The following is a 22,844-nucleotide window of genomic DNA, read 5'->3' as shown; positions in this document are numbered from 1 at the left end:
TAGGAACTGATTTAAAATTGAAATTTGAAAATGAAGCTAATTTTGCTGTTTTGTTCCTTGCAAAATAAGGAATAAAGAATTACTAACACTGCTTTCTAAGCTTTAGCTATAAAATAATTGCTAATATTGACTAAAAGGGATGCTAACATTGTTTTATAATGCCTACAGAGGTAGGAATTGCTAATCTTGCTTTGTAAAAACTAACAGGGAATTGCTAATAATCGTAAACATTAAGCAGGAATTGCTAATATTGTTTTATTATTATTATTATTATTATTATTGTCTTTGTTTTTACTGAGCAATGTTAGGAATTGATTTATCTGGGTAATTAGAAATTAGTTTGAAAAAGAAGCTAATTTTGCTGCTTTGTACAAAATAAGAAATAAGGAATTACTAACACTGCTTTACAAGGTTTTGCTATGAAAGAATTGCTAATATTGTCTAAAAGAGATGCTAATATTGTTTTATAATGCCTACATATGTAGGAATTGCTAATCTTGCTTTGTAAAAACTAGCAGGGAATATATCCCCATAACACTAATATTAGTAAATATTAAATTGTCAGTTTTTTTTTCCTGCATAATGTTAGGAATTGATTTGAAATTAAAATTGAAATTTGAAAATGAATCTAATTTTTGCTGCTTTGTACAAAATAAAGAATAAGGAATTACTAACAAAAAAAATATATATAACAAATATATATAATATAAATAATAATTAAACAGGGATTGCTAGTATTGTATATATTTTTATTATTAATTTTATTATTATATAATAAGCAATCACTAATACCACTTTTTAATGACCAGCTGTGTAAACTGCTACTGCTACAACAGTAAAGACTAATAGGGAATAACATTAATATAAATATTAACACTAGTCTGTAATAAATCAGGAGCTGCTAATTCTGTTTATTATGGACTTTGTTATGGAAATTGCTGACACTGCTCTGTTGTCTAGTAGAGGTTGCTAATGTAGGCTGATTGTTTTCATTTTCTGTTCATAAACACTCTGAAAGCTGAAAGTGAATCTGCAGGGATATCGATTAGCAGTGATCTCTTATCGAAAGTGAAAGTAAACGTCAGAGGGTGGAATGCCCGAGATTTTCAGGGCGCAGTTAATGAAAGTAAGGCAGGGATAGGCTGCCATCCAGCCTGTCAGAACCTGATCCAGGGTCCTACTTTAAATAGAGAGGGAGGGAAGGAGGGAGGGAGGGAGAGGTGTGAGGGTGTCGTTGGGGGGCAGGGTGGCAGTGTGCAACCGGCAGTGGAAAAAACCCCATTCTGGTCTGAAAGCAGAGGCGAAAGTGCTGCATGAGAAGCCGTGAATGAGAGCAGCTATCCGGGGGATTTTCGCTGGACAGCAGGGGGCTTCCCTGGGCATGTCTGCTGAGGTACAAGGCGGCGCGTGGCGTCAAGAGCGAAAGTAAAATGCGGCAGCGCGAGGAGAGCAGACTGCGGGGTCTGTGAGCGCCACTGCTGCCACTGCTGCCACTGCTCACACTGCTGCCACTGCTGCCACTGCTGACTGAAAGGGAAGCGAGAATTTAGGGAAGAGAGAAGTATCCATTGACTGCATGTGGTTTCAGCAGGAGAGGAGCGCAGTCGGTGAGAGGGGAGAGTAACCGTGGCTGGATGGAGCTGTGCACACATCTGGAAGACGTTGTCACTCTTTGGAGGTACTGCTTTGCTGCTAAGCTCGTAAATATTAATATGAACCCCATGTCTTGCTGCACGAAACTAGGAGGTCATTTTTACAGGGTGCACATACAAACCAGAGCCCTCTATTCAGGAGCAGGCAGCTCAGCACAGCCTGAATGCTTAGCAATGGGCTTCTTTGCCTGGTTAAAAAGTAAACCTTCAGTTCAGAGATAAGAGCCTGATCGAAAAAGGGTTCTGCAGAGCTCGAAGAGGGTTTCATAGGCAAAAAGGAAACTATGTAGTACTCAGGAGGGGTTCTTTTGCTAAGCAGAACAATGGTGGAACCCTAATTGCTGCAGAACCAGTTTAACCAAAGAACCAAATACAAAGGGTTGTCTATTTAACCAGTAAGAGAAGCATTTTAGTGTATTTTTAGTAAGGAACCCTTGAAGAACCATCTTTTTTATGAGTGTATAGGATGTATATCCCAATGTGCAATGCATATGTTGTGCATATATATATATATATATATATATATATATATATATATATATACAGTGAGTCCAAGAAGTATTTGATCCCTTGCTGATTTTCTTTGTTTGCCCACTAATAAAGACACTATCCTTCTGCACTTTTAATGGTAGATATATTCTAACATGGAGAGACAGAATATCAAGACAAAAATCCAGAATATAATTTTAAAGAATATATTTTAATTAATTTGTATTTCAATGAGGAAAATAAGTATTTGATCCCTCTTGCCAAACACACTCAATACTTAGTGGCAAAGCCTTTGTTTGCAAGCACAGCGGTGAGACGTTTGTTGTAGTTAACCACAAGTTTAGCACACACACCAGGGGGAATTTTGGCCCACTCTTCTTTGCAGATCCTCTCTAAATCATGAAGGTTGGTGGGCTGTCGCTTGGCAACTCTGACCTTCAGCTCCCTCCATAGATTTTCGATCGGATTGAGGTCTGGCGACTGGCTGGGCCACTCCATGACCTTAATGTGATTTTTCTTGAGCCAATCCTTTGTTGCCTTTGCTGTATGTTTAGGGTCGTTATCATGTTGGAAGACCCAACCACGGCCCATTTTCAGATCCCTGGCAGAGGGGAGGAGGTTGTCCCTCAGGATTGTGCGGTACATGGCTCCATCCATCTTCCCAGTGATGCGGTGAAGTAGCCCTGTACCCTTGGCAGAGAAACACCCCCAAAACATTATGCTTCCACCTCCATGCTTGACGGTGGGCACAGTGTTCTTGGGGTCATAGGCAGCATTTTTCTTCCTCCACACATGGCGGGTGGAGTTGAGGCCAAAAAGTTCAATTTTGGTCTCGTCTGACCACAAAACCTTCTCCCAATAACTTGGTTCATCTTTCAAATGATCATTGGCATACTTGAGGCGCGCCTCCACATGTGCTCTCTTCAGCAGGGGTACCTTTCGGGCACTGCAGGATGTGAATCCATTGTTGCGCAAAGTGTTGCCAATTGTTTCCTTGCAAACTGTGGTCCCAGCTGCCTTCAGGTCATTTGCTAACTCCTGCCGAGTGGTTGCAGGACGATTTCTGACTGTTCTCAGCATCATTGCCACCCCACGAGGCGAAATCTTCTTTGGAGCACCGGGCCGAGGTCTGTTGATTGTCATGTTATACTCTTTAAACTTTCTGATAATTGCACCAATAGTTGTTACTTTCACATCCAACACCTTACTAATCTTTTTGTAGCCCATTCCAGCTTTGTGAAGGTCAACAATTCTGACTCTGAGGTCCTGTGACAGCTCTTTGGTTTTACCCATGTTGGAGACTTGAAATCTGTGTGATCTGTCTGATTCTGTGGACAGGTGTTTTTCACACAAGTGATTAGTGAGAACAGGTGGCTTCAGGTCAGGTAACAAGTTGATTGGGAGTGTCTAACTGGTCTGTAAAAGCCAGAACTGCTAATGAATACTAAGGGATCAAATACTTATTTCACTCCATGAAATACAAATCAATTAATATATATTCCTTAGATTTATTTTCTGGATTTTCTTTTTAATATTCTGTCTCTCCATGTAAGAATACATCTACCATTAAAAGTATAGAATGATCATGTCTTTATTAGTGGGCCAACGAAGAAAATCAGCAAGGGATCAAATACTTCTTGGACTCACTGTATATATATATATATATATGTGTGTGTGTGTGTGTGTGTTTGTGTATTGGGAATCATTAAAAATGAGATTTCAATGATTGACAGCTAAAATCTCTCACAACTCTCAGCCCGTAATTTAATTCTCTGAGAAAACAGATCTGTTGTATATGGTTCCTTGAAAGTGGTTATATACAGCACGTTCTTACTATTTAGAGAACCCTTTCCTAAGGCTAAATAGAACCTTTTGAGAGAACTGAGAAATTCAAGAAAAAAAAAGATAATAATGAAATTCTAGATGTGTCCAGAATTATTCAGAGCTGCAGACTTAAAAAAGTCATGAATTTGTATCCAAAATATTGTATTACATGATTGTATTTATGTTGTTATTATTTTTTTATGTAATAAACTTTCCTATATTTTTTAAAAAACTTATGATGTTTTGTTTATAATAATTAAATCTATACTTTAGATGCTATTATTGATTATAGAGTAGGGCTTGCAAATTTATGAAATATACAATTTTCTATATTTCTGCATATATTTGGTGTGGCACAACAGATAGCACCACTACCTGCCACTGAGCTACCCCACCATGTGGGAGACTGGGGTTCGATTCCCGGTCTGGGTGACTGTGCTGCTCTACACCAATAAGAGTCCTTGGGCTAGACTCCTAACACTACACTGACCCACCTCTGTAATACGAGTAACCTTGTAAGTCGTTCTGGATAAGAGCGTCTGCTAAATGTAAATGTAAATTTGTCCTAAACGTACATCAGGAGAAGCAAATCAAACAAATCAGACATAAATATTAGAATTGATCTGTAATAATCCCATATTACAGATCTGTGAGTGGCCCCTTTGTACAGTTTCCGGGAACTGTTGAATTTCAGCCCATTCCTCCATACAAAACAGCATCAGCTCTGTTATGCTGGTGGTTTTGAATTAACTGCATGCTTCAGGTCCTTCCACAACATGTATATTGGAAAGAGGTCAGGACTTGAACCTGGTCATTCCAAACCTTACCTTTATTATTCTTAAGCCATTCTGTGGTAGAACGACTTGTGCGCTTAGGGTCATTGTCTTGCTGCATGACCCACATATTCTCTTGAGATTCAGCTCACGGACAGATGTTCTGACATTCTCCTTTAGAATTTGATGGTATAATTCAGAATTCATTGTTACATCAATGATGGCAAGCTGTTCTGGATCAAATGCAGCAAAACAGCCCAAACCATGATACTACCACCACCGCGTTTAACAGATGGGATAAGGTTGTAACATTCCTCAAACATTAATTTTGGTCTCATCAGTCATGACATGACTCCAGTAGCCTTCTGGCTTGTGCATGTGATCCTTAGCAATCTGCAGTCGAGTAGCAAGGTTCTTTTTATAGAACAGCGACGTTCTCCTTGGAACCGTGGCATGCACACTATTGTTGTTCAGTGTTCTCCTGATGGTGGACTCATGAACATTAACATTAGCCAATGTGAGAAAGACCTTTAGTTGCTAAGAAGTTCCCTTGGGTTCTTTTGTGACTTGGAGTCCCATTGACTGAAAACACCTGAATCTGATTTCACCTTCGAATGATCAACTTTAGGCAGAAATATAGAACATTTCTAAATTTCAGTTCAATCAATCAGCTGAAATTACAGCTTCCATCCCTCCCAAAGCTTCTGCCTCACTCTCCTTAAACTCCTTAAACACTCTCCCATCTGAGTAGAACAAGAGAAAGCTGAGGGAACTGAGCTTACTGACTGACCACACACAGTGTACTCACTGACTGACCACACACAGTTTAATCACAGACTGACCACACACAGTTTACTCACTGACTGAACACACACAGTGTACTCACTGACTGACCACACACAGCTTACTCACTGACTGACCACACACAGCTTACTCACTGAGTGACCACACACAGCTCACCGACTGACTTCAAAAAAGTTTCTTCAAAAAATCCAAATCAAACACACCAGATATAAACATTAGACTCAATCGTTTAATTACTGAGTAAAATGATCTGATAGGTTGTACTTACTGACCACACACAGCTTAGTTACTTACTGACCACACACAGCTTAGTTACTTACTGTCCACACACAGCTTAGTTACTTACTGGCCACACACACAGCTTAGTTACTTACTGGCCACACACAGCTTAGTTACTTACTGACCACACACAGCTTAGTTACTTACTGACCACACACAGCTTAGTTATTTACTGACCACACACAGCTTAGTTACTTACTGTCCACACACAGCTTAGTTACTTACTGGCCACACACACAGCTTAGTTACTTACTGACCACACACAGCTTAGTTACTTACTGACCACACACAGCTTAGTTACTTACTGACTACATTTACATTTACGGCATTAAGCTGACGCTCTTATCCAGAGCGGCTTATAAGGTTACTGGTATTACAGAGTCGGGCCAATGTAGTGTTAGGAGTCTTGCCCAGGGACTCTTATTGGTGTAGCGCAGCATACAGTCACCCAGACTGGGAATCGAACCCTGGTCTCCCACATGGGGGGTGTAATAGCTCACTGGCAGCTAGTGGTTTTATCTGCTGCACCACACCAACCACTGTGACTACACACAGTTTATTTACTTACTGACCACACACAACTTACTTACATACTGACCACACACAGCTTAGTTATTTACTGACCACACACAGCTTAGTTACTTACTGACCACACACAGCTTAGTTATTTACTGACCACACACAGCTTACTTACATACTGACCACGCACAACTTAGTTACTTACTGACCACACAGTTTATTTACTTACTGACCACACACAGCTTATTTACTTACTGACCACACACAGTTTATTTACTTACTGACTACACACAGTTTATTTACTTACTGACCACACAAGGTTTACTTATTGACTGACCACCAACAAATGACTTACTGACTGACCAAACACAGCTTACTTCTTTATGGACCACACACAGCTTATTTCTTTACTGACCACACACAGCTTACTTACTTACTGATCACACAAGGTTTACTTATTGACTGACCCCAAACAAATGACTTACTGACCACACACAGCTTATTTCTTTACTGACCACACACAGCTTACTTACTTACTGACCACACAAGGTTTACTTGTTGACTGACCACAAACAAATAACTTACTGGCTGACCACACATAGCTTACTTACTTACTGACCACACAAGGTTTACTTACTGACTGACCACAAACAAATGACTTACTGACTGACCAAACACAGCTTACTTCTTTACGGACCACACACAGCTTATTTCTTTACTGACCACACACAGCTTACTTACTGACCACATAAGGTTTACTTACTGACTGACCACACACAGCTTACTTACTGACCACACACAGCTTACTTACTGACCACATAAGGTTTACTTACTGACTGACCACACACAGCTTACTTACTGACCACACAAGGTTTACTTACTGACTGACCACAAACAAAGTACTTACCGACTGACCAAACACAGCTTACTTCTTTACTGACCACACAAGGTTTACTTACTGACTGACCACACACAGTTTACTTTATTACTGACCACACACGCTTAAAAGTGGCTATGTGAAATCATGCGAGTCAGTTTAGGAGTGTAAACTGTTTACATTACAAAGACGGTGTGAACAGCCTAAAAGCTGGGTGTCCACTGTGTGGTCAAGCTGTGTGAGTGTAGCCAACGAGACCTGCTGGGGCTTGTAACAGCAGTGAGAGCACCGTCAGTTGATTTCTGTTGTCTTGGAGAAATTAACGTCCCTCTCTCTCATCTGCACGATCTGCATCCAGCAGCTGGCTCACAGGACCATGAGGACATGACCTTGGATGGTTACCACGTTGACGTGATGAGCAGCAAAACTTGGGCCTGCTGGATTTTTTTTGTTGTGAGTGTTCACTCTTCCTTCACGTTCACTGTAAATAACATGTAACGTCAGTCCGACTTTACCTGCTGCAGTAACTGATTACAGAGCATTTTGAGTTCACTCAGTTTAACTAGTCTGTGGCTCCGCCCCCTCAGTCTGTTTACTGTTTATTCTTACATTAACAGGGTAAAGACTCCTAAACCAGGGAGGGCTGTTAGTGGTGTTGATGGTGTTGATTTGAATTTGTGAGTCTCTTGTCAAGCAGGCAGTTAGACAGTTGCTCCACTCTAAAGCTGTGAAGCCGTGTACATTTCTGAGTCTGAGTAGTGTAACGAAGTGTAAGTTCACAGCTCTGGACCGGCCCTACGGCCTAACTGCTGCTCATCAAGTCTGAGGAGATTATCAGTTTAGCAGGGCCTCACAGCTCCATTGTCAAAAGCCTCCCAGTCTGCGGACGTCATGTGATAGTAGTGATCGTGTGGTCCAACTTGAAGTAACTGAATGCATTCATTAGAAGGGGTGTCCACAAACATTTGGACACTGGGATAGCTTGTGTACTAAAACACATAAAAACACATTCAAATAGGCAGAAGTTCGAAATTTAGCAAAACGTAATTGCTCAAACTTTTGCACAAGACTGTTGTGTGTATGTGCGTGGCTCTTAACTCAGGACAAGTGTGTGACGTTGATGTGTTGGGTGGGGGTCCCGAGTGGGGAATGGCTATCACTAGCCATTGATTTCAACAGTCTTCATGAGTCTGAGTGTGAGGTGTGAGGTGATCATCAGTTCCAGTCCCAGCAAGGCCTCAGCACTCCATTGACAAGAGCCTTGCCATCTGTGGACGTCATGTGATAAGGAGGGGCTTTAACACTGCTGTTGGGAATAAACAGTGAACAGATGGAGGGGGCGGAGCCACAGTATTGAATCAGTTTCAGCTGCAGCTCATTGACTTACATTTTTGTGGCTTCATTCACTAAATCTTGTGTTTCCTCTTCTTGAAGGAATACACTGCTGTTGCACTTTTGCTTTTACAGTCATTTTCACTCAGTTTTCATATCAAGCGTTTAATCAGTGGCGTCGTTGTGATTTTCCTTTCTGTATGAGATGATTCATGTCTAAATGGCCTGCATCACACCTGGATGATGAATGGAGCTGTGTCCAATGGCAGTGTATTTGATTACTCCCTTTGTATGAACTGCAGAGCCGTTGCCACATGCCGTTGCTGTATGGCAATAAAATGGCAAACAAATCACACATCATGCAAAACCTTGTATCTCAATTTTTTCTCAAAACCTTCTTAACGTTCAATAAAAGTGAATGTAGAAATAATTTATCATAATATATTTTTTCTATAAGTCACTTTGTTGCATCTCTATTGGTCCATTTATCAGGACATTAGGACTCAGTGGAAAGAACAACTGCTAGATTCATATTATATCAATGATGTCGACTATATTTAGTGACAGTATAATAATAATAAAAAAATAAAAATAAAAAAAAAACATCTAGAAAATGTACATTTCTGTTTTTTTGTTTGTTTGTTTTTGTAGATGTTTTCACCTTTATCATTTTTTAAAATAATAATTAATGGGTTATTTAAAAAGTGCCTCCCATGTCAGAGATATCAGACGTCAGACGTACATACATTTTAGACACAATTTATATTGATTCATTTAACTAAAATTTTAAATGTAATTTAACATAACACTAAATGGACAAAAGTATTGGGACACCTGCTCATTCATTTCTAACTGTCAGTAACTGTCTCTACTGTCCAGAGACGAAGGCTTTGTACTAGGTTTTGGAGGAGCATTGCTGTGAGCATTTGATTGCATTCAGTGGCAAGAGCGTTTGCGAGATCATGGTGTTGGATGATGATCACCACTCCACCTCATCTCAAACTCTCCAGCTCTTCCCAAATGTATTGGATGTAGCACCACCTTCCATCATTATAGAGAACACTGCAGTTCCACAGCTCCACAGCTCAATGCTGGGGGTCTTTATACCCCTCTAGCCCACACCTGGCATCAATAAGTTCATGTTTATCTGCTCCAGAGAGTCCTATTCTATTGGCAGTACTTCTCTACGTGGACTAGACAAGCTATGTGTGTCTGTGTGCATTTGCACATCTGTGTCAGCAATGGGTGCAACTTAAAGTAGCTGAATGCATTCATTAGAAGGGGTGTTCACAAACATTTGGACATGTAGCTAGTGTACTAAAACACATTAAAACACATTCAAATGTGCAGCAGTTAGAAATTCTATGAAACATAATTTGACTGGTGGTGCCCAAACTTTTGCACTTTAGCTTGTGTTTGACAGTGGCCTTCTCTGTTCACAGGTATTTGTTTTGAGCCTGGGTGTTGCTGAGAACTGCCTAAATTTTGAAGATCAAGTGGTAAGTGTCTCGTTATCTTAATCATTACTGGGATTACTGGGTTACTAGTGACTGTATTAATTCTCTTACTGCTCTCTGTTGAGGAATATGTTCATCAAAATGATCCAATGATTGCTGCAGTAGCTGTAGTATCTCTTTGCACTGCCTTACATTAAAAGTAATAGTTTTTCTGGACCCCCTGAGTGGTCCAGCAGACTAAGGTGCTGTCACTATGACCTGAGGATCGCTGATTTGAATCCCTGCCTGCCATCAGCAGCCGGAATCAGGGAGAGCACAGTCACTCTCAATCTCGCTGGGTGGGTAGACGGCTCACTTCAGTGTGATGCTGGTCAGCATGGGTGTCTGCTAGCTGATCTATCAAGTCAAGTCAAGTCAAATTTATTTATGTAGCTTTTTACAACTGTTGTCGTCACAAAGCAGCTTTACATGATTAGTAATTAGTAAAAGACAGAAAAAAAGAAATAATGTAAGACGACATGAAGGATCTAAGACCCCCAGTGAGCTGCCAACGCCGACAGTGGCAAGGAGAACCTCCCTCAGAGCTGGAGGAAGAAACCTTGGGAGGAACCAAGACTCACAAGGGGGACCCGACCCGTCCTCCTCTGATCAGAACTATTTATTAATTATTGATAAAAGTTACCAAACCATCTATATTGTTAAACTGCTCTGATCATAATCATAATATACTAATCATGGTGTAAATAGTTAATAGTGGTGATATTAATAGTGGCAGATGGTTAAGAATCCATTTAGGTTTTAACATGGTCATTAAACAGGCAGCAGTGGTAGGAGGGTGTGCCGCTGGTCTGTTATCGGTGGTGGTGGGTGGGGGGCCTGCTGGTTGGTCTGATAGGTGGCAGCTGGTCTGACGCAGGTAGAGGGGACCTCAGCGGGCAATCTTCCATTGCGTTGGTTGCATTGGTGGCAGTTGGAAAAGAGGTGGTGGCTGGTTGCCCTTGCGTTTCGGAAGAGGCATGTGTCAGCCCCTAAGTCCCAGGATCTAAAATTGGGGAGAGTTTTAGTGGAAAACACTTGCTGGCAGGTCGGATCCTTTAAGTGATGCTGAACAATACGGGACACACTCTTAAAAATAAAGGTACAGCTAAGCGACTGTGGTGGACTGCAGTCAGGTTCTGGATCCAGATCCTGTTTTCTTCACACCTGTAACCAATACACTACTGAGAGCTGCTCAGTTTTGAGGCAGTGTTTATTTAAGCTGCGTTACTTTTCTAGCTTTTACGGTACAGGTTTAGCAGCCAGGAAACTCACATGCGTTGTAAATATTACATGTGGTGCTCCACGGCTAATCAGATTTGTGCATTATGGTGAATGCTGTGAGTGGAGTGAGCGACACACATACAAGCTGCATTCCAAAGGCCAGGCTGCAGCCGACGGAGTCCCCTCACAGTAGTAAAAACACATACACTATACCTACTCTATACATACACTATATACTATACATACTCTACATATACTATACACTGTACATACTTTATACATACATACATACATACAAACACTTAACTTTATACATACTCTATATGTACACTATACATACACTATACTCCATACATACACTATACATAGACTATACATACTCTTTACATATACTTAACTCTATACATACACTATACACTATACATACTCTATACATACACTAAACACTATACATACTCTATACATACTCAATACATACACTATACATACTCTATACATACACAAAACACTATACATACTCAATACATACACTATACATACACATAACTCTATACATACTTTATATGTACACTATACTCTATACATACTTTATACATACACTATACACTATACATACTCTATACACAAAAGTGTTTTTTTTCTGTGGCATCACTCAAATCAAACCACTTCAAGAGATCTTAAAAGTTGATCTTAAAGATCGTAAAGATCTTAAAGTATTGATTAGTGCTAAACTAAGCTCTGTTTTTATGCATGAAGTATTTACTTCACAGTTCATCCCTGATGTTATTTTGTATCTTCTGTGTGTGTTTTTCATAGAAAAAGAACTTGTTCAAGGATCATTTATTTGTGATCCAAGGGAGTCCCCCCACAGTAGTACAAACACATACACTATACCTACTCTATACATACTCTATACATACACTATACAATCTCTATACATACACTATACACTATACATACTCTACATACACTATACACTATACATACTCTATACATACACTAAACACTATAAGTACTCAATACATACTCTATACATACTCAATACATACACTATACATACACAAAACACTATACATACTCAATACATACACTATACATACTCTATACATACACAAAACACTATACATACTCAATACATACACTATACATACACATAACTCTATACATACTTTATACATACACTATACTCTATACATACTTTATACATACACTATACTTACACTATACACTATACATACTCATACACAAAAGTGTTTTTTTCTGTGGCATCACTCAAATCAAACCACTTCAAGAGTGTTGATCTTAAAGTATTGATTAGTGCTAAACTAAGCTCTGTTTTTATGCATGAAGTATTTACTTCACAGTTCATCCCTGATGATCCCTGATCTTCTGTGTGTGTTTTTCATAGAAAAAGAACTTGTTCAAGGATCATTTATTTGTGATCCAAGATTTCACCCCCCCCAGTGAGGCGTTAAAGGTAGGAAAATAACTACAATGCCTAAATAATGGGAAACTAACATTTAAGCCATGAATAAAGCTTTTCTGTATACACTAATATCAAATCCTCACAGCAATGCTCCTATTTAATCTAGTAGAAAGCCTTCTTCCCTGGACAGTAAAGACAGTTACTCCAACTGTAAAAGCAGGAGGAACTCTTTTTAATACCCTTGATTTCAGAAGAAACAATGAAAGAGCAGGTGTCCCAATACTTTTGTCCATTTAATAGTAGTAGTTACACACAGCAAAAACTAATGTAATTTAATTCTCTCTATTTTTACTACTGTAACACTTTTAAAAACAAAGGTGCTCTTAAAGACAACATTTCTTGTGTTGGTTCTACGAAGAACCTATTTGTAATAGAGATCTATGCACGTCAAGAGGAGGAACATTCACTTGACGGAAACAAGCTGTCAAGAACCTTTTTACTTACCAATTTAAAAGTCCCACTTTACACTTATACATCTCTATTACAAACATATGGTTCCTTATGAAACCAAAAAAGATCTATTAAAAGGTTTTTCACACAAAAAAGAACCGAAACTAGAGCCATTTTTTACCAAATTAAAGGTTTTTTACACTCATACATCATTATTACAAACATGGTTCTTTACAGAACCGAAACATGTTCTCAAAGAAACACAGAATTAGAAGCACATTTATATATATATTTTCAAGAGTTCCCAGATTTAAGGTTCTTTATCTGTTTAAGGGTTCTATGCACTAAAATAATCTATATTACAAACTTTATAGAAACAAAACTAGTAATCAGGAACCTTTTTTTTTTACCTCTTAAAAGGTTCTTCATACTCCTACAGCTCTGTGACAAACATGGTTCTTACCAGGACCAAAGTCTTCCCAGATTAAAGGTTCTTTACACTGAAATAATCTCTATAACTCACATGGTTCTTTATAGAACCGAAACTGGTTCTCAAAGAAACACAGAATTGGGAGCACCTTTATTTTCAGGAGTGTGCTTTTGTCTTTAGAAAATGTGTGAAGTTTTTTTTTAATATATATATATATATATATATATATATATATATATATATATATATATATATATATATATATAAATATTGATTGATATAAAGTTTAAATGATGAATTGAGTTATACCCTCAAATATAATCTCAGTTATGATCATAAATTCAAGAGCCTCATTCTGTACCTCTTATTGACTTGACCTTTATTTTCAGGTGTGTGTTTTTGTCTTTAGAAAATTTTGTCTAAAAAAATGTTATAAAGTTGAAACTATAAATTTGGTTATACCCTCAAATATAATCTCAGTTTATAATAATTCACCTGTAATTGTTCTCAAAGGAAACGAGAGGGAAGAAGATCCAGAGATGAAATACAGGAAGTTATGGGACATTTATAGTTTGTGTGTGTTTGTGTGTGTTTCCTGTTACAGGTGGAGTATACTGTGCTCTCCATTGTAAACATGCTTTGCTCCAACTTGGGGAAACATGAAGGTCTGCATGTCTATGATCCCAACACAAAGATTAAAGACCAAGACAGTCTAATACGGGTTAAATGGACATTTGAAAAGATAGTTAGGAAATTTGTAAGTATATCGGCTGGTAGCTCTGGCTCTATAAGAACAAGAACACAAAGCTCTTAAGTCCTGTTTAGATACACACATACACACACACACATCCTAATCTCGTTATCTCTTTTGTCTTTCCAGCTAGGCCTTGATTTGAGCAGTAATATTAAAACGAACTGTGAGAAGCATAGCTGCAACTTCTCACACTACAAAACTATTACACTGTCTGATCTGGAGAGCATGTATAAAAGCGCGTGCTCATGGGAAGGAACTTTGCCAGGTACTGTACGAGTCTCACAGTTAATAAAGGTTCCTCACTTTGTCCAATCGGAGGCTATTTTAACTGTGTGAAAACTCCTAAACCTCTCTCTTTTTTCTCTCTCCCCTGGTCTTCTAACATCAGCGTGTCCATCTCCAAAGAGTAAGTCATCTTTCCCTTATTCCAGTACGTCCTTTGCTGGCACACTGCCTGACAGTGGATTATATATGTTTGTGGACAGCCCTTCTAATAAATGAATACGGCTACTTTAAGTTGCACCCATTGCTCACACAGGAATGCAATAGCACACATGTACTGCTTGTCTAGGCCCTCGAGGGGTATAAAGGCCAACGGTATTGAGCTGTGGAGCTGCAGTCTCTGGAATGAGCGTACTTGATGGCAAAGGTCAAAAGCCGGTCCGCACCAAGAGCCCTTTGAGCTTCAAGTATGGCTCGGCTCGACCCGCCATCCTTTAAGATCCTCAGAAGACGAGTGTCCAGGCTTTTTTCTGTCCTGCACCGAAGTGGTGGAACGAACTTCCCCTGGGTGTCCGAACAGCAGAGTCCAACGCTCGCTGTCCTCAAACCCAGACTGAAGACCCTCCTCTTCTGAGAGTACTTGGGCGAATAGCAGAGTGGTCTCCTTATTGACTTGTGTTTAGTCGTGTCTAAGATTAGAGGGATCTTTGAATTATTAGTCTGTTTAAACTAGCTGAGGTTTTTTCTTGGGTAAATTTTTGAGATGAGTTGGAGAGTTGGGGATGATGAGTTGGGGTGGTGATCATCCAACATCGTGACCTCACTAAGGATCTTAGTATGAATGCAGTCAAACCCTCACAGCAATGCTCATCCAAAATCTAATAGAAAGCCTTCTGTTCCTGCCACTGGACAGTAGAGGCAGATACTCCAAGACAAGCAGGATAATATTTTTTTAATAACCTTGATTTCAGAAGAAACAATGAACAAGCATGTGTCCCAATACTTTTGTCTCTATATTAAACACACACATATATATATATATATATAGTATATTGTTTATATAGAAGTTATATATGCTATAATCTCATGTCATTTAGATACATCTCCTTCACCATCACAAGTCAGCAGTACAGCACCTACATCTGCGCCTGCCTGTAAGTTACTTATCCCCATTTCTTCATGCACTACACATTTCAACTGCCTCAGGTTTTAGGCTGTGTTGCTAGCCTGTGTTGTAGTGTCTGCATGTCTTACTGTTATTCAGAAACGTTTGTTGGCGTTCCTTTATAATACATTCCTCTTCAGGGCCTCTTATTTGAACATTTGGCAGTAGCTATCTTCAGCAGCTGTGCCATTTGGCCTTGTACAAAGCGGCTCAGATTCTTAGGCTACAGATGCTACACTCATCAGTGTTTCACATAAGAGCCACATTCTGTTCCCACTTACTGACTTGACCTGTATCTTACATCTTAGACCCATCAACATCTACTCCACCTCTTACTACCAGCCACGGTTCTTTATAGAACCAAAACTAGTCATCAGGAACCTTTTTTTTTTACCTCTTTAAAGGTTCTTCATACTCCTACAGCTCTGTGACAAACATGGTTCTTTCCAGGACCAAAGTCTTCCCAGATTAAAGGTCCTTTATACTAAAATAATCTCTATTACAAACATGGTTCTATATACAGTAGAACCGAAAGTAGTTCTCAAAGAAACTGAATTGGAAGCACCATTATTTTTTTTTACTTCAGAAAATGGGTGTAGTTTTTTATATATATAAAAATATTGATTGGTATAAAGTTTAAGTGATGAATTCGGTTATACCCTCAAATATAATCTCAGTTATGATAATAAATTCACCTAAGAGTCTCATTCTGTACCTTTATTTTTTACATCTTAGACCCATCAACATCTACTCCATCTCCTACTACCAGCCACCAAAGCGAGAAGAGTAAGTGCCTTCCCTCCACACTGCTAATGTATTATTAGTTATGCCTGGGCCAAGTCCATAGAAGTGCTGTCTGCAGCAGCCTGGGCCTTTACACGGATTGGAGTTATACCAAAGGGTTTTTCTCATGTTATTTAGGTACATCATCTTCATTGATACGACCCAGGAACATGACAGCTCCATCTGCATCTAACAGTAAGCAATAAACTCCTTACCTATATGCAGTGCCATGTCCAATCAAATAGAACAATCACAAACAACAACTCTTACTATCTCAGTTACCATATCTTCACCGTCTGATACAGCGACTAAACATCCTGCCTATATTTCTGCTGGGTGCATTTTCTGATATGGTGCTTATAGCTTTTATTAGAATATCCTGCCTGCTGATTAATTTTGGCAGCTGCACCTGTAAATACACGCTACCCCAGGACGCTTTAACAGGGTTGCACAACCCATCAGAACACTGGCTCCCTGTACAGATACTTGCAGCAGGACTACCCTTGGTTGTGGTTGGTCAAGCATTAATTTTATGAGCCTTTTTAGCATCACTTCCATAATTCTCACAAAATACCTGTAGTATTTAGCCTTGAAACAGTTTTGGGGTTTTGGAATTGGTCTGTTTTTCAGCTCTAGGCTTTTTTATCTGAAGGAGAAATAGCAGTGTTTGAGGTTCACGGTGTCAGGCACTCCGTATCACGCCCTCCCCCGGGGCTTTCCCGAGCCTCCGCCCACAGGCCCAAATAAGGACTTTCTGTTTGTTTCTGTTGATTCATGTTCCTTTGTGTCACTTCAGTGTTCATTGCCATGTTCATGTGTTTCACCTGGGACTGGGAGTACTTAAGGAGCTTTACCCCCATTTTGTTCACTATTGGAATTGACTCTGTTGGAACCCCTGGGACATGCAGAGATTCTGCACTTGTTACTGGCGTGTACCGGCATTTATTGGGTGACATTCAAGGGCTCACAAAGCTGGTACAAGCTTCATTAGAGCCCACTAGTTCTCCCTGCCCTGTCTCCATGTCTCGTAGTCCATATCCGGTGGGCAAATCGGATATGTTTTCTGGCAATCCAGAGCTTTGCGATGGGTTCTTTTTTTCAGTGCTTGGTTTACCTCAGTAATCAAGCAGCCGGCACTGACCAGGCGAAGATTGCCTTTCTAGTCTCTCGTCTCGTGGGTGAAGCTCCAAATTGGGCCACTGCCACCTGGGAGGAGCTTAACGTGAAGACTTCCTGTTTGTTTCTGTTGATTCATGTTCCTTTGTGTCGATTCAGTGTTCATTGCCATGTTCATGTGTTTCACCTGGGACTGGGAGTACTTAAGGAGCTTTACCCTCTTTGTTTACTGCTGAGAATTGACTCTGTTGGAATCCCAAAGTACCTGTAGTATTTAGCCTTGAAACTGTTTTGGGATTTCTAGGGTCTGTTTTTCAGATCTAGGCTTTTTTTTGAAGGAGGAATAGCAGTGTTTAAGGTTCACGGTTTGTGACTTCCACATAACCCTGGCATTGTTCAACTATGCCAAAATAAGAACCAAAACTAGTTCTTAAGGCAACAAAGAATTGGGAGCACCTTTATTTTTTTTCAGAAGGGTTTAGAAAATGGGTGTGGTTTTTATATAAATATAAAGTGTAAATGATGAATTTGCTTATACCCTCAAATATAATCTCAGGTATGATAATAAATTCACCTAAGAACCACATTCTGTCCCTCTTACTGACTTGACCTGTCATTTGTTTTTTACATCTTAGACCCATCAACATCTACTCCATCTCCTACTACCAGCCACCAAAGCGAGAAGAGTAAGTGCCTGCCCTCCACACTGCTAATGTATTATTAATCAGGCCTGGGCCAAGTCCATAGAAATGCTGTCTGCAGCAGCCTGGGCCTTTACGTGCATTGGAGTTATACCAAAGGGTTTTTCTCATGTTATTTAGGTACATCATCTTCATTGATACGACCCAGGAACATGACAGCTCCATCTGCATCTAACAGTAAGCAATAAACTCCTTACCTATATGCAGTGCCATGTCCAATCAAATAGAACAATCACAAACAACAATTTTTATTATCTCAGTTACCTTATCTTCACCGTCTGATACAGTGACTAAACACGCTACCCCAGGACGATTTAACAGGGTTGCACAACCCGTCAGAACACTGGCTTCCCTTGGTCGTGGTTGGCCAAGCATACATTTTTTGAGCCTTTTTAGTGTCACTTCCATAATTCTCACAAAGTATTTAGCCTTAAAACAGTTTTGGAATTGGTCTGTTTTTCAGCTCTAGGCTTTTTTATCAGAAGGAGGAATAGTAGTGTTTGAGGTTCACGGTTTGTCACTTCCATGCACTTAACCCCGGGAACTATGCCAAGATAAGCAAGGCGAGGACTCTCACTTTCTCATTCTGCAACACATTTAAAAAAAAATCTTCCATCTGTCTGGCCAAGTGTGGCCTGTCCTTTACGTATCTGCCTCCAGGTCAGTCTTCATTGCGGGTTCCAGTTGAGGGCTTGCCTCATGGTGGAGAATTCTCCTAGCTACTGTCTTGCTCGCTGGTACATTTCCTCATTGCTGATTCTGTCTGGCCAATTAATTTGAGGATTTTTTCATGAATACCTGGATTCTTTTCATGGTGGACACAGCAGTTTTCCTGGTCTCAGCTCCGTAAAGTAAAACTCGCTTCACGATGCTATTGGAAATCCTGATGTTGATGTTGATTGTCAGGTTTGTGGATCCCCAGACGCTCTCCATCCCTCACCTTGCTGATTCCAGTTCTAATATCAGCATCAGTGCCCCTAGTACTCTTCCCAAGGAAGCTGTCTACCTCTTTTAGTTCCTTGCCCTCAAGGCAGATGTGTGTGGCCATGCCTATCCTGACCTTGAGAATCTTGCTCTTCTTCTATGAAAGTTAAGGACCAGGCATGCTGAGGTTTCCTGCAACAATGCTGCCCTTTCCTATTTGTTGCTGGTTGGGGAGAGAAGCCGAGGTCATGAGTGCCCATTGGATGACATTTTTCTTCTGGGCTGGGGATGTCTTGACCCAGTCTATTAAAAGCACAAATAGGAAAGGCGACAATAAGCATCCTTGCCTCGCCTCTGTCCTTATTTCTGAGGCGTCTGACAGTTATCCTCAACATAGGAGATACCGATGATATTTGTGATCTTCTCTGGCACATTGTTGTGTCTCAGCAGCTTCCAGAGGATCTGTCTGGTTTTATAAAACAGGTTCTAGAGCTGCGTCACATGTATTTAAGATGACCCTGAATGCACTTGATCAGTGTATGTGGGAGACAACACTTCAGTTGTCAGAGTGTAAACATCTGTTGGCTATTATCTGATGACAGTGACTGCCAATCTAGGTTTCGCCGATTTGCTGGCATTTTATTTTCCCCAGATGTCTTTTGTAAATGTCTTCAGTGGGTAGGAGTGACGTGTAAATAGTGAACCATAATGGACTCATTTCTTTTATTCTTATTTTCTTGCCCTTCTGAAGATGTGTGGGACGTTTAGAGGCTTTTTAACAAGGTGGGAGTCAATTGGGAAATCAGTAATTTTTATTTACTCCAAAGCTCCTCTTACATTCCTCTGTGGTTATGCCTCCCACTGCCCGTCATTATTTCAACAATTATTTCTTGTCTTCTTGACATTGAGAGTGTGGTTGCTCTCTACAGATCATGGCCTCTTTCACAGTCATGGATAAACCACGTTTACGGCTTCGGGCTGAGGACATAGCCACTGCAGTTCATCATTCTAACAGGGCAATAGGTCTGAGACTAGATTAAGAGTGTGTTGTTTGTCTTTGTGACCAGATCAGGGACATGGCCTGATAGTATTGAACTATCAGTCAATAAATGTCCTTAGACAACCGTTCTTGTCTCATATCACTCTTCGCTGAATGACCAGATAACAGTCAGACATGCAGATACCGGCGAAACAGTGCCAGTAAACTAGACTAGAGGAGTCAATGGGATTGTGTTTAAAACTCTGTTAAACCCCCTATTGGCATGAGTGGGAAAAATGGCGCTCCCATGAAACCCTTTTGGGATGAGTTGAATTAGTAAAGCTCTAGCAAACCATTTTGGGATGAGTCAGAGTGATAAAGCTCCATCAAGTCATTCTGGGATGAGTTGGAGTGATAAAGCTCCATCAGACCATTTAGGAATGAGTTCTGAAGCTATAATATAATGAAGCTATAATCAAACCTTTTTTGGGATTATCTGGAATGATTAAGTTCCATCAAGCGAGTTTGGGGTGAGTTGAAATGATAAAGCCCCATAAAGCCTCTTTGAGATGAGTTGAAATGATAAAGCTGCATCAAGCCATTTTGGGATGAGTTGAAATGATAAAGCTACATCAAGCCATTTTGGGATGAGTTGAAATGATAAAGCTACATCAAGCCATTTTGGGATGAGTTGAAATGATAAAGCTCCATCAAGCCATTTTAGGATGAGTTGAAATGATAAAGCTCCATCAAGCCATTTTAGGATGAGTTGAAATGATAAAGCTACATCAAGCCATTTTGGGATGAGTTGATGTGATAAAGCTCCATCAAGCCATTTTGGGATGAGTTGGAGTAACAAATATTCATCAGACAATTTTGGGATGAGTTAGAGTAATAAAGCTCCATCAAGCCATTTTGAGATGAGTTGATGTGATAAAGCTCCATCAAGCCATTTTGGGATGAGTTGGAGTAACAAATATTCATCAGACAATTTTGGGATGAGTTAGAGTAATAAAGCTCCATCAAGCCATTTTGAGATGAGTTGAAATGATAAAGCTCCATCAAGCCATTTTGAGATGAGTTGATGTGATAAAGCTCCATCAAGCCATTTTGGGATGAGTTGGAGTAACAAATATTCATCAGACAATTTTGGGATGAGTTAGAGTAATAAAGCTCCATCAAGCCATTTTGAGATGAGTTGAAATGATAAAGCTCCATCAAGCCATTTTGAGATGAGTTGATGTGATAAAGCTCCATCAAGCCATTTTGAGATGAGTTGATGTGATAAAGCTCCATCAAGCCATTTTGGGATGAGTTGATGTGATAAAGCTCCATCAAGCCATTTTGGGATGAGTTGGAGTAACAAATATTCATCAGACAATTTTGGGATGAGTTAGAGTAATAAAGCTCCATCAAGCCATTTTGAGTCAGAATGATAAAGCTTAGTCTGCTGTTAGTATTAGCTAGCTTTCAGGCCCTGGTCAACCATTTTTCCTTTTCTGTTGTCCCTAGCGTTAGCTTTTAGGATACAACCTGCCACTTTCCCTTCTCTGTTCCTGCTAACGTTAGTTTTAGGCTCCCACTATCCATTCTTTTGACCCTAACGTTAGCTTTTAGCCCCCGGTCAACCATTCTTCCTTATCTGTTGCCACATAGCTTTAGCTTTTAGGCTACATGCAGACATTTTCATCATATTCAGTCAAAAAATTGCTTTTTTACAACACCACAAATTTTGTGTGTAAAAAGATAAAAAACACGTTTATTTGATTGTGTTTTTTTTTTTTTTTCATTTTAGATGATACTTTAACGGGAGCACAGACAGCTGACATCCTGATAACGCAAAGTAAGTGTGGGACCTCATCACTCATTATTATCTTCTCAGCTTCTCCTTTTTCCTGACTAACACAATGTCCTTTTATTTACAGATCAGACGTTTTTATTATTGCTGACTGTGTCTGTTATGGTCAATGTTGTCCTGATCATCGCTGTGTGCCGACAGAGGAACAGGCTTCAGAGATATCCAATGGTGAGCTTGATGTTTTATGCGTTTGTATGTGATGTGTGTGTTTTTGTGGAATGTTATGTATGTGAATACACACCCTGAGGAGTGTTAATTACTCATACGAACTATTATTGACTTCCATCCAACACATCACTGAGAGCATTCCTGAAAAGGCTGACTGGGACTTATAGGGTTATAGGGGTGTAACGACATGTGTATTTGTACCAAACCGCCATGGTATGGACATCATCTGGAGGGTCCGCGGTACGCTGTAGGCAATAGGTGAAGGTTGATGAAGATTGCGGAACATAATTGAAGATTGGATTTGCATGGTATTGTGGGAATTGTAGTGAATTTGCAAGTATCACAATGGTAGAGACAAAAAATGCAGGTCCAGAAAGTAACAATCTGAATTAAGCTGCAGCAGAGCTTCCCAGGCAGCTGGAACAAAATCCTGGGGTGGATTTCTGTTGCAGCTAGCTTTCTTGTTAGCTTTTAGGCCCTGGTCAGCCATTCTCCCTTCTCTTTCGCACCGAGTGTTAGCTTTTAGACTCCAATCGAACATTCTCCCTTTTCAGATGAAGCCTAGCTTCAGCTTGTAGCCTCTACTCAGCTATTCTCCTGTC

At 39.9% G+C, this 22,844-nt stretch overlaps 1 protein-coding gene across 3 annotated transcripts in view; it reads left to right on the top strand.

Annotated features, from left to right (window-relative positions):
* Positions 1 to 1,237: 1,237 nt before the first annotated feature.
* The window catches only part of LOC140573821 (uncharacterized), a 31,337-nt gene continuing 9,730 nt past the window's right edge, over positions 1,238 to 22,844 (top strand). For 2 of the 3 annotated variants that reach the window (XM_072693400.1, XM_072693398.1), the window contains exons 1-14: positions 1,238 to 1,678; positions 7,576 to 7,670; positions 9,992 to 10,048; positions 12,675 to 12,743; positions 14,177 to 14,329; positions 14,453 to 14,591; positions 14,715 to 14,732; positions 15,646 to 15,702; positions 16,449 to 16,499; positions 16,635 to 16,691; positions 18,248 to 18,298; positions 18,434 to 18,490; positions 22,012 to 22,059; positions 22,142 to 22,242. In XM_072693400.1, coding sequence (XP_072549501.1) covers positions 7,602 to 7,670; positions 9,992 to 10,048; positions 12,675 to 12,743; positions 14,177 to 14,329; positions 14,453 to 14,591; positions 14,715 to 14,732; positions 15,646 to 15,702; positions 16,449 to 16,499; positions 16,635 to 16,691; positions 18,248 to 18,298; positions 18,434 to 18,490; positions 22,012 to 22,059; positions 22,142 to 22,242 — 927 coding nt within the window. In that variant the 5' untranslated portion in view covers positions 1,238 to 1,678; positions 7,576 to 7,601. The remainder of the gene's footprint in view (positions 1,679 to 7,575; positions 7,671 to 9,991; positions 10,049 to 12,674; positions 12,744 to 14,176; positions 14,330 to 14,452; positions 14,592 to 14,714; positions 14,733 to 15,645; positions 15,703 to 16,448; positions 16,500 to 16,634; positions 16,692 to 18,247; positions 18,299 to 18,433; positions 18,491 to 22,011; positions 22,060 to 22,141; positions 22,243 to 22,844) is intronic. The other variant, XM_072693399.1, reaches the window with a different exon arrangement.

Source organism: Salminus brasiliensis, chromosome 12 (genome assembly GCF_030463535.1).
Source record: "Salminus brasiliensis chromosome 12, fSalBra1.hap2, whole genome shotgun sequence".
NCBI lineage: Eukaryota > Metazoa > Chordata > Actinopteri > Characiformes > Bryconidae > Salminus > Salminus brasiliensis.
This window is presented reverse-complemented; position numbering and strand designations above follow the sequence as displayed.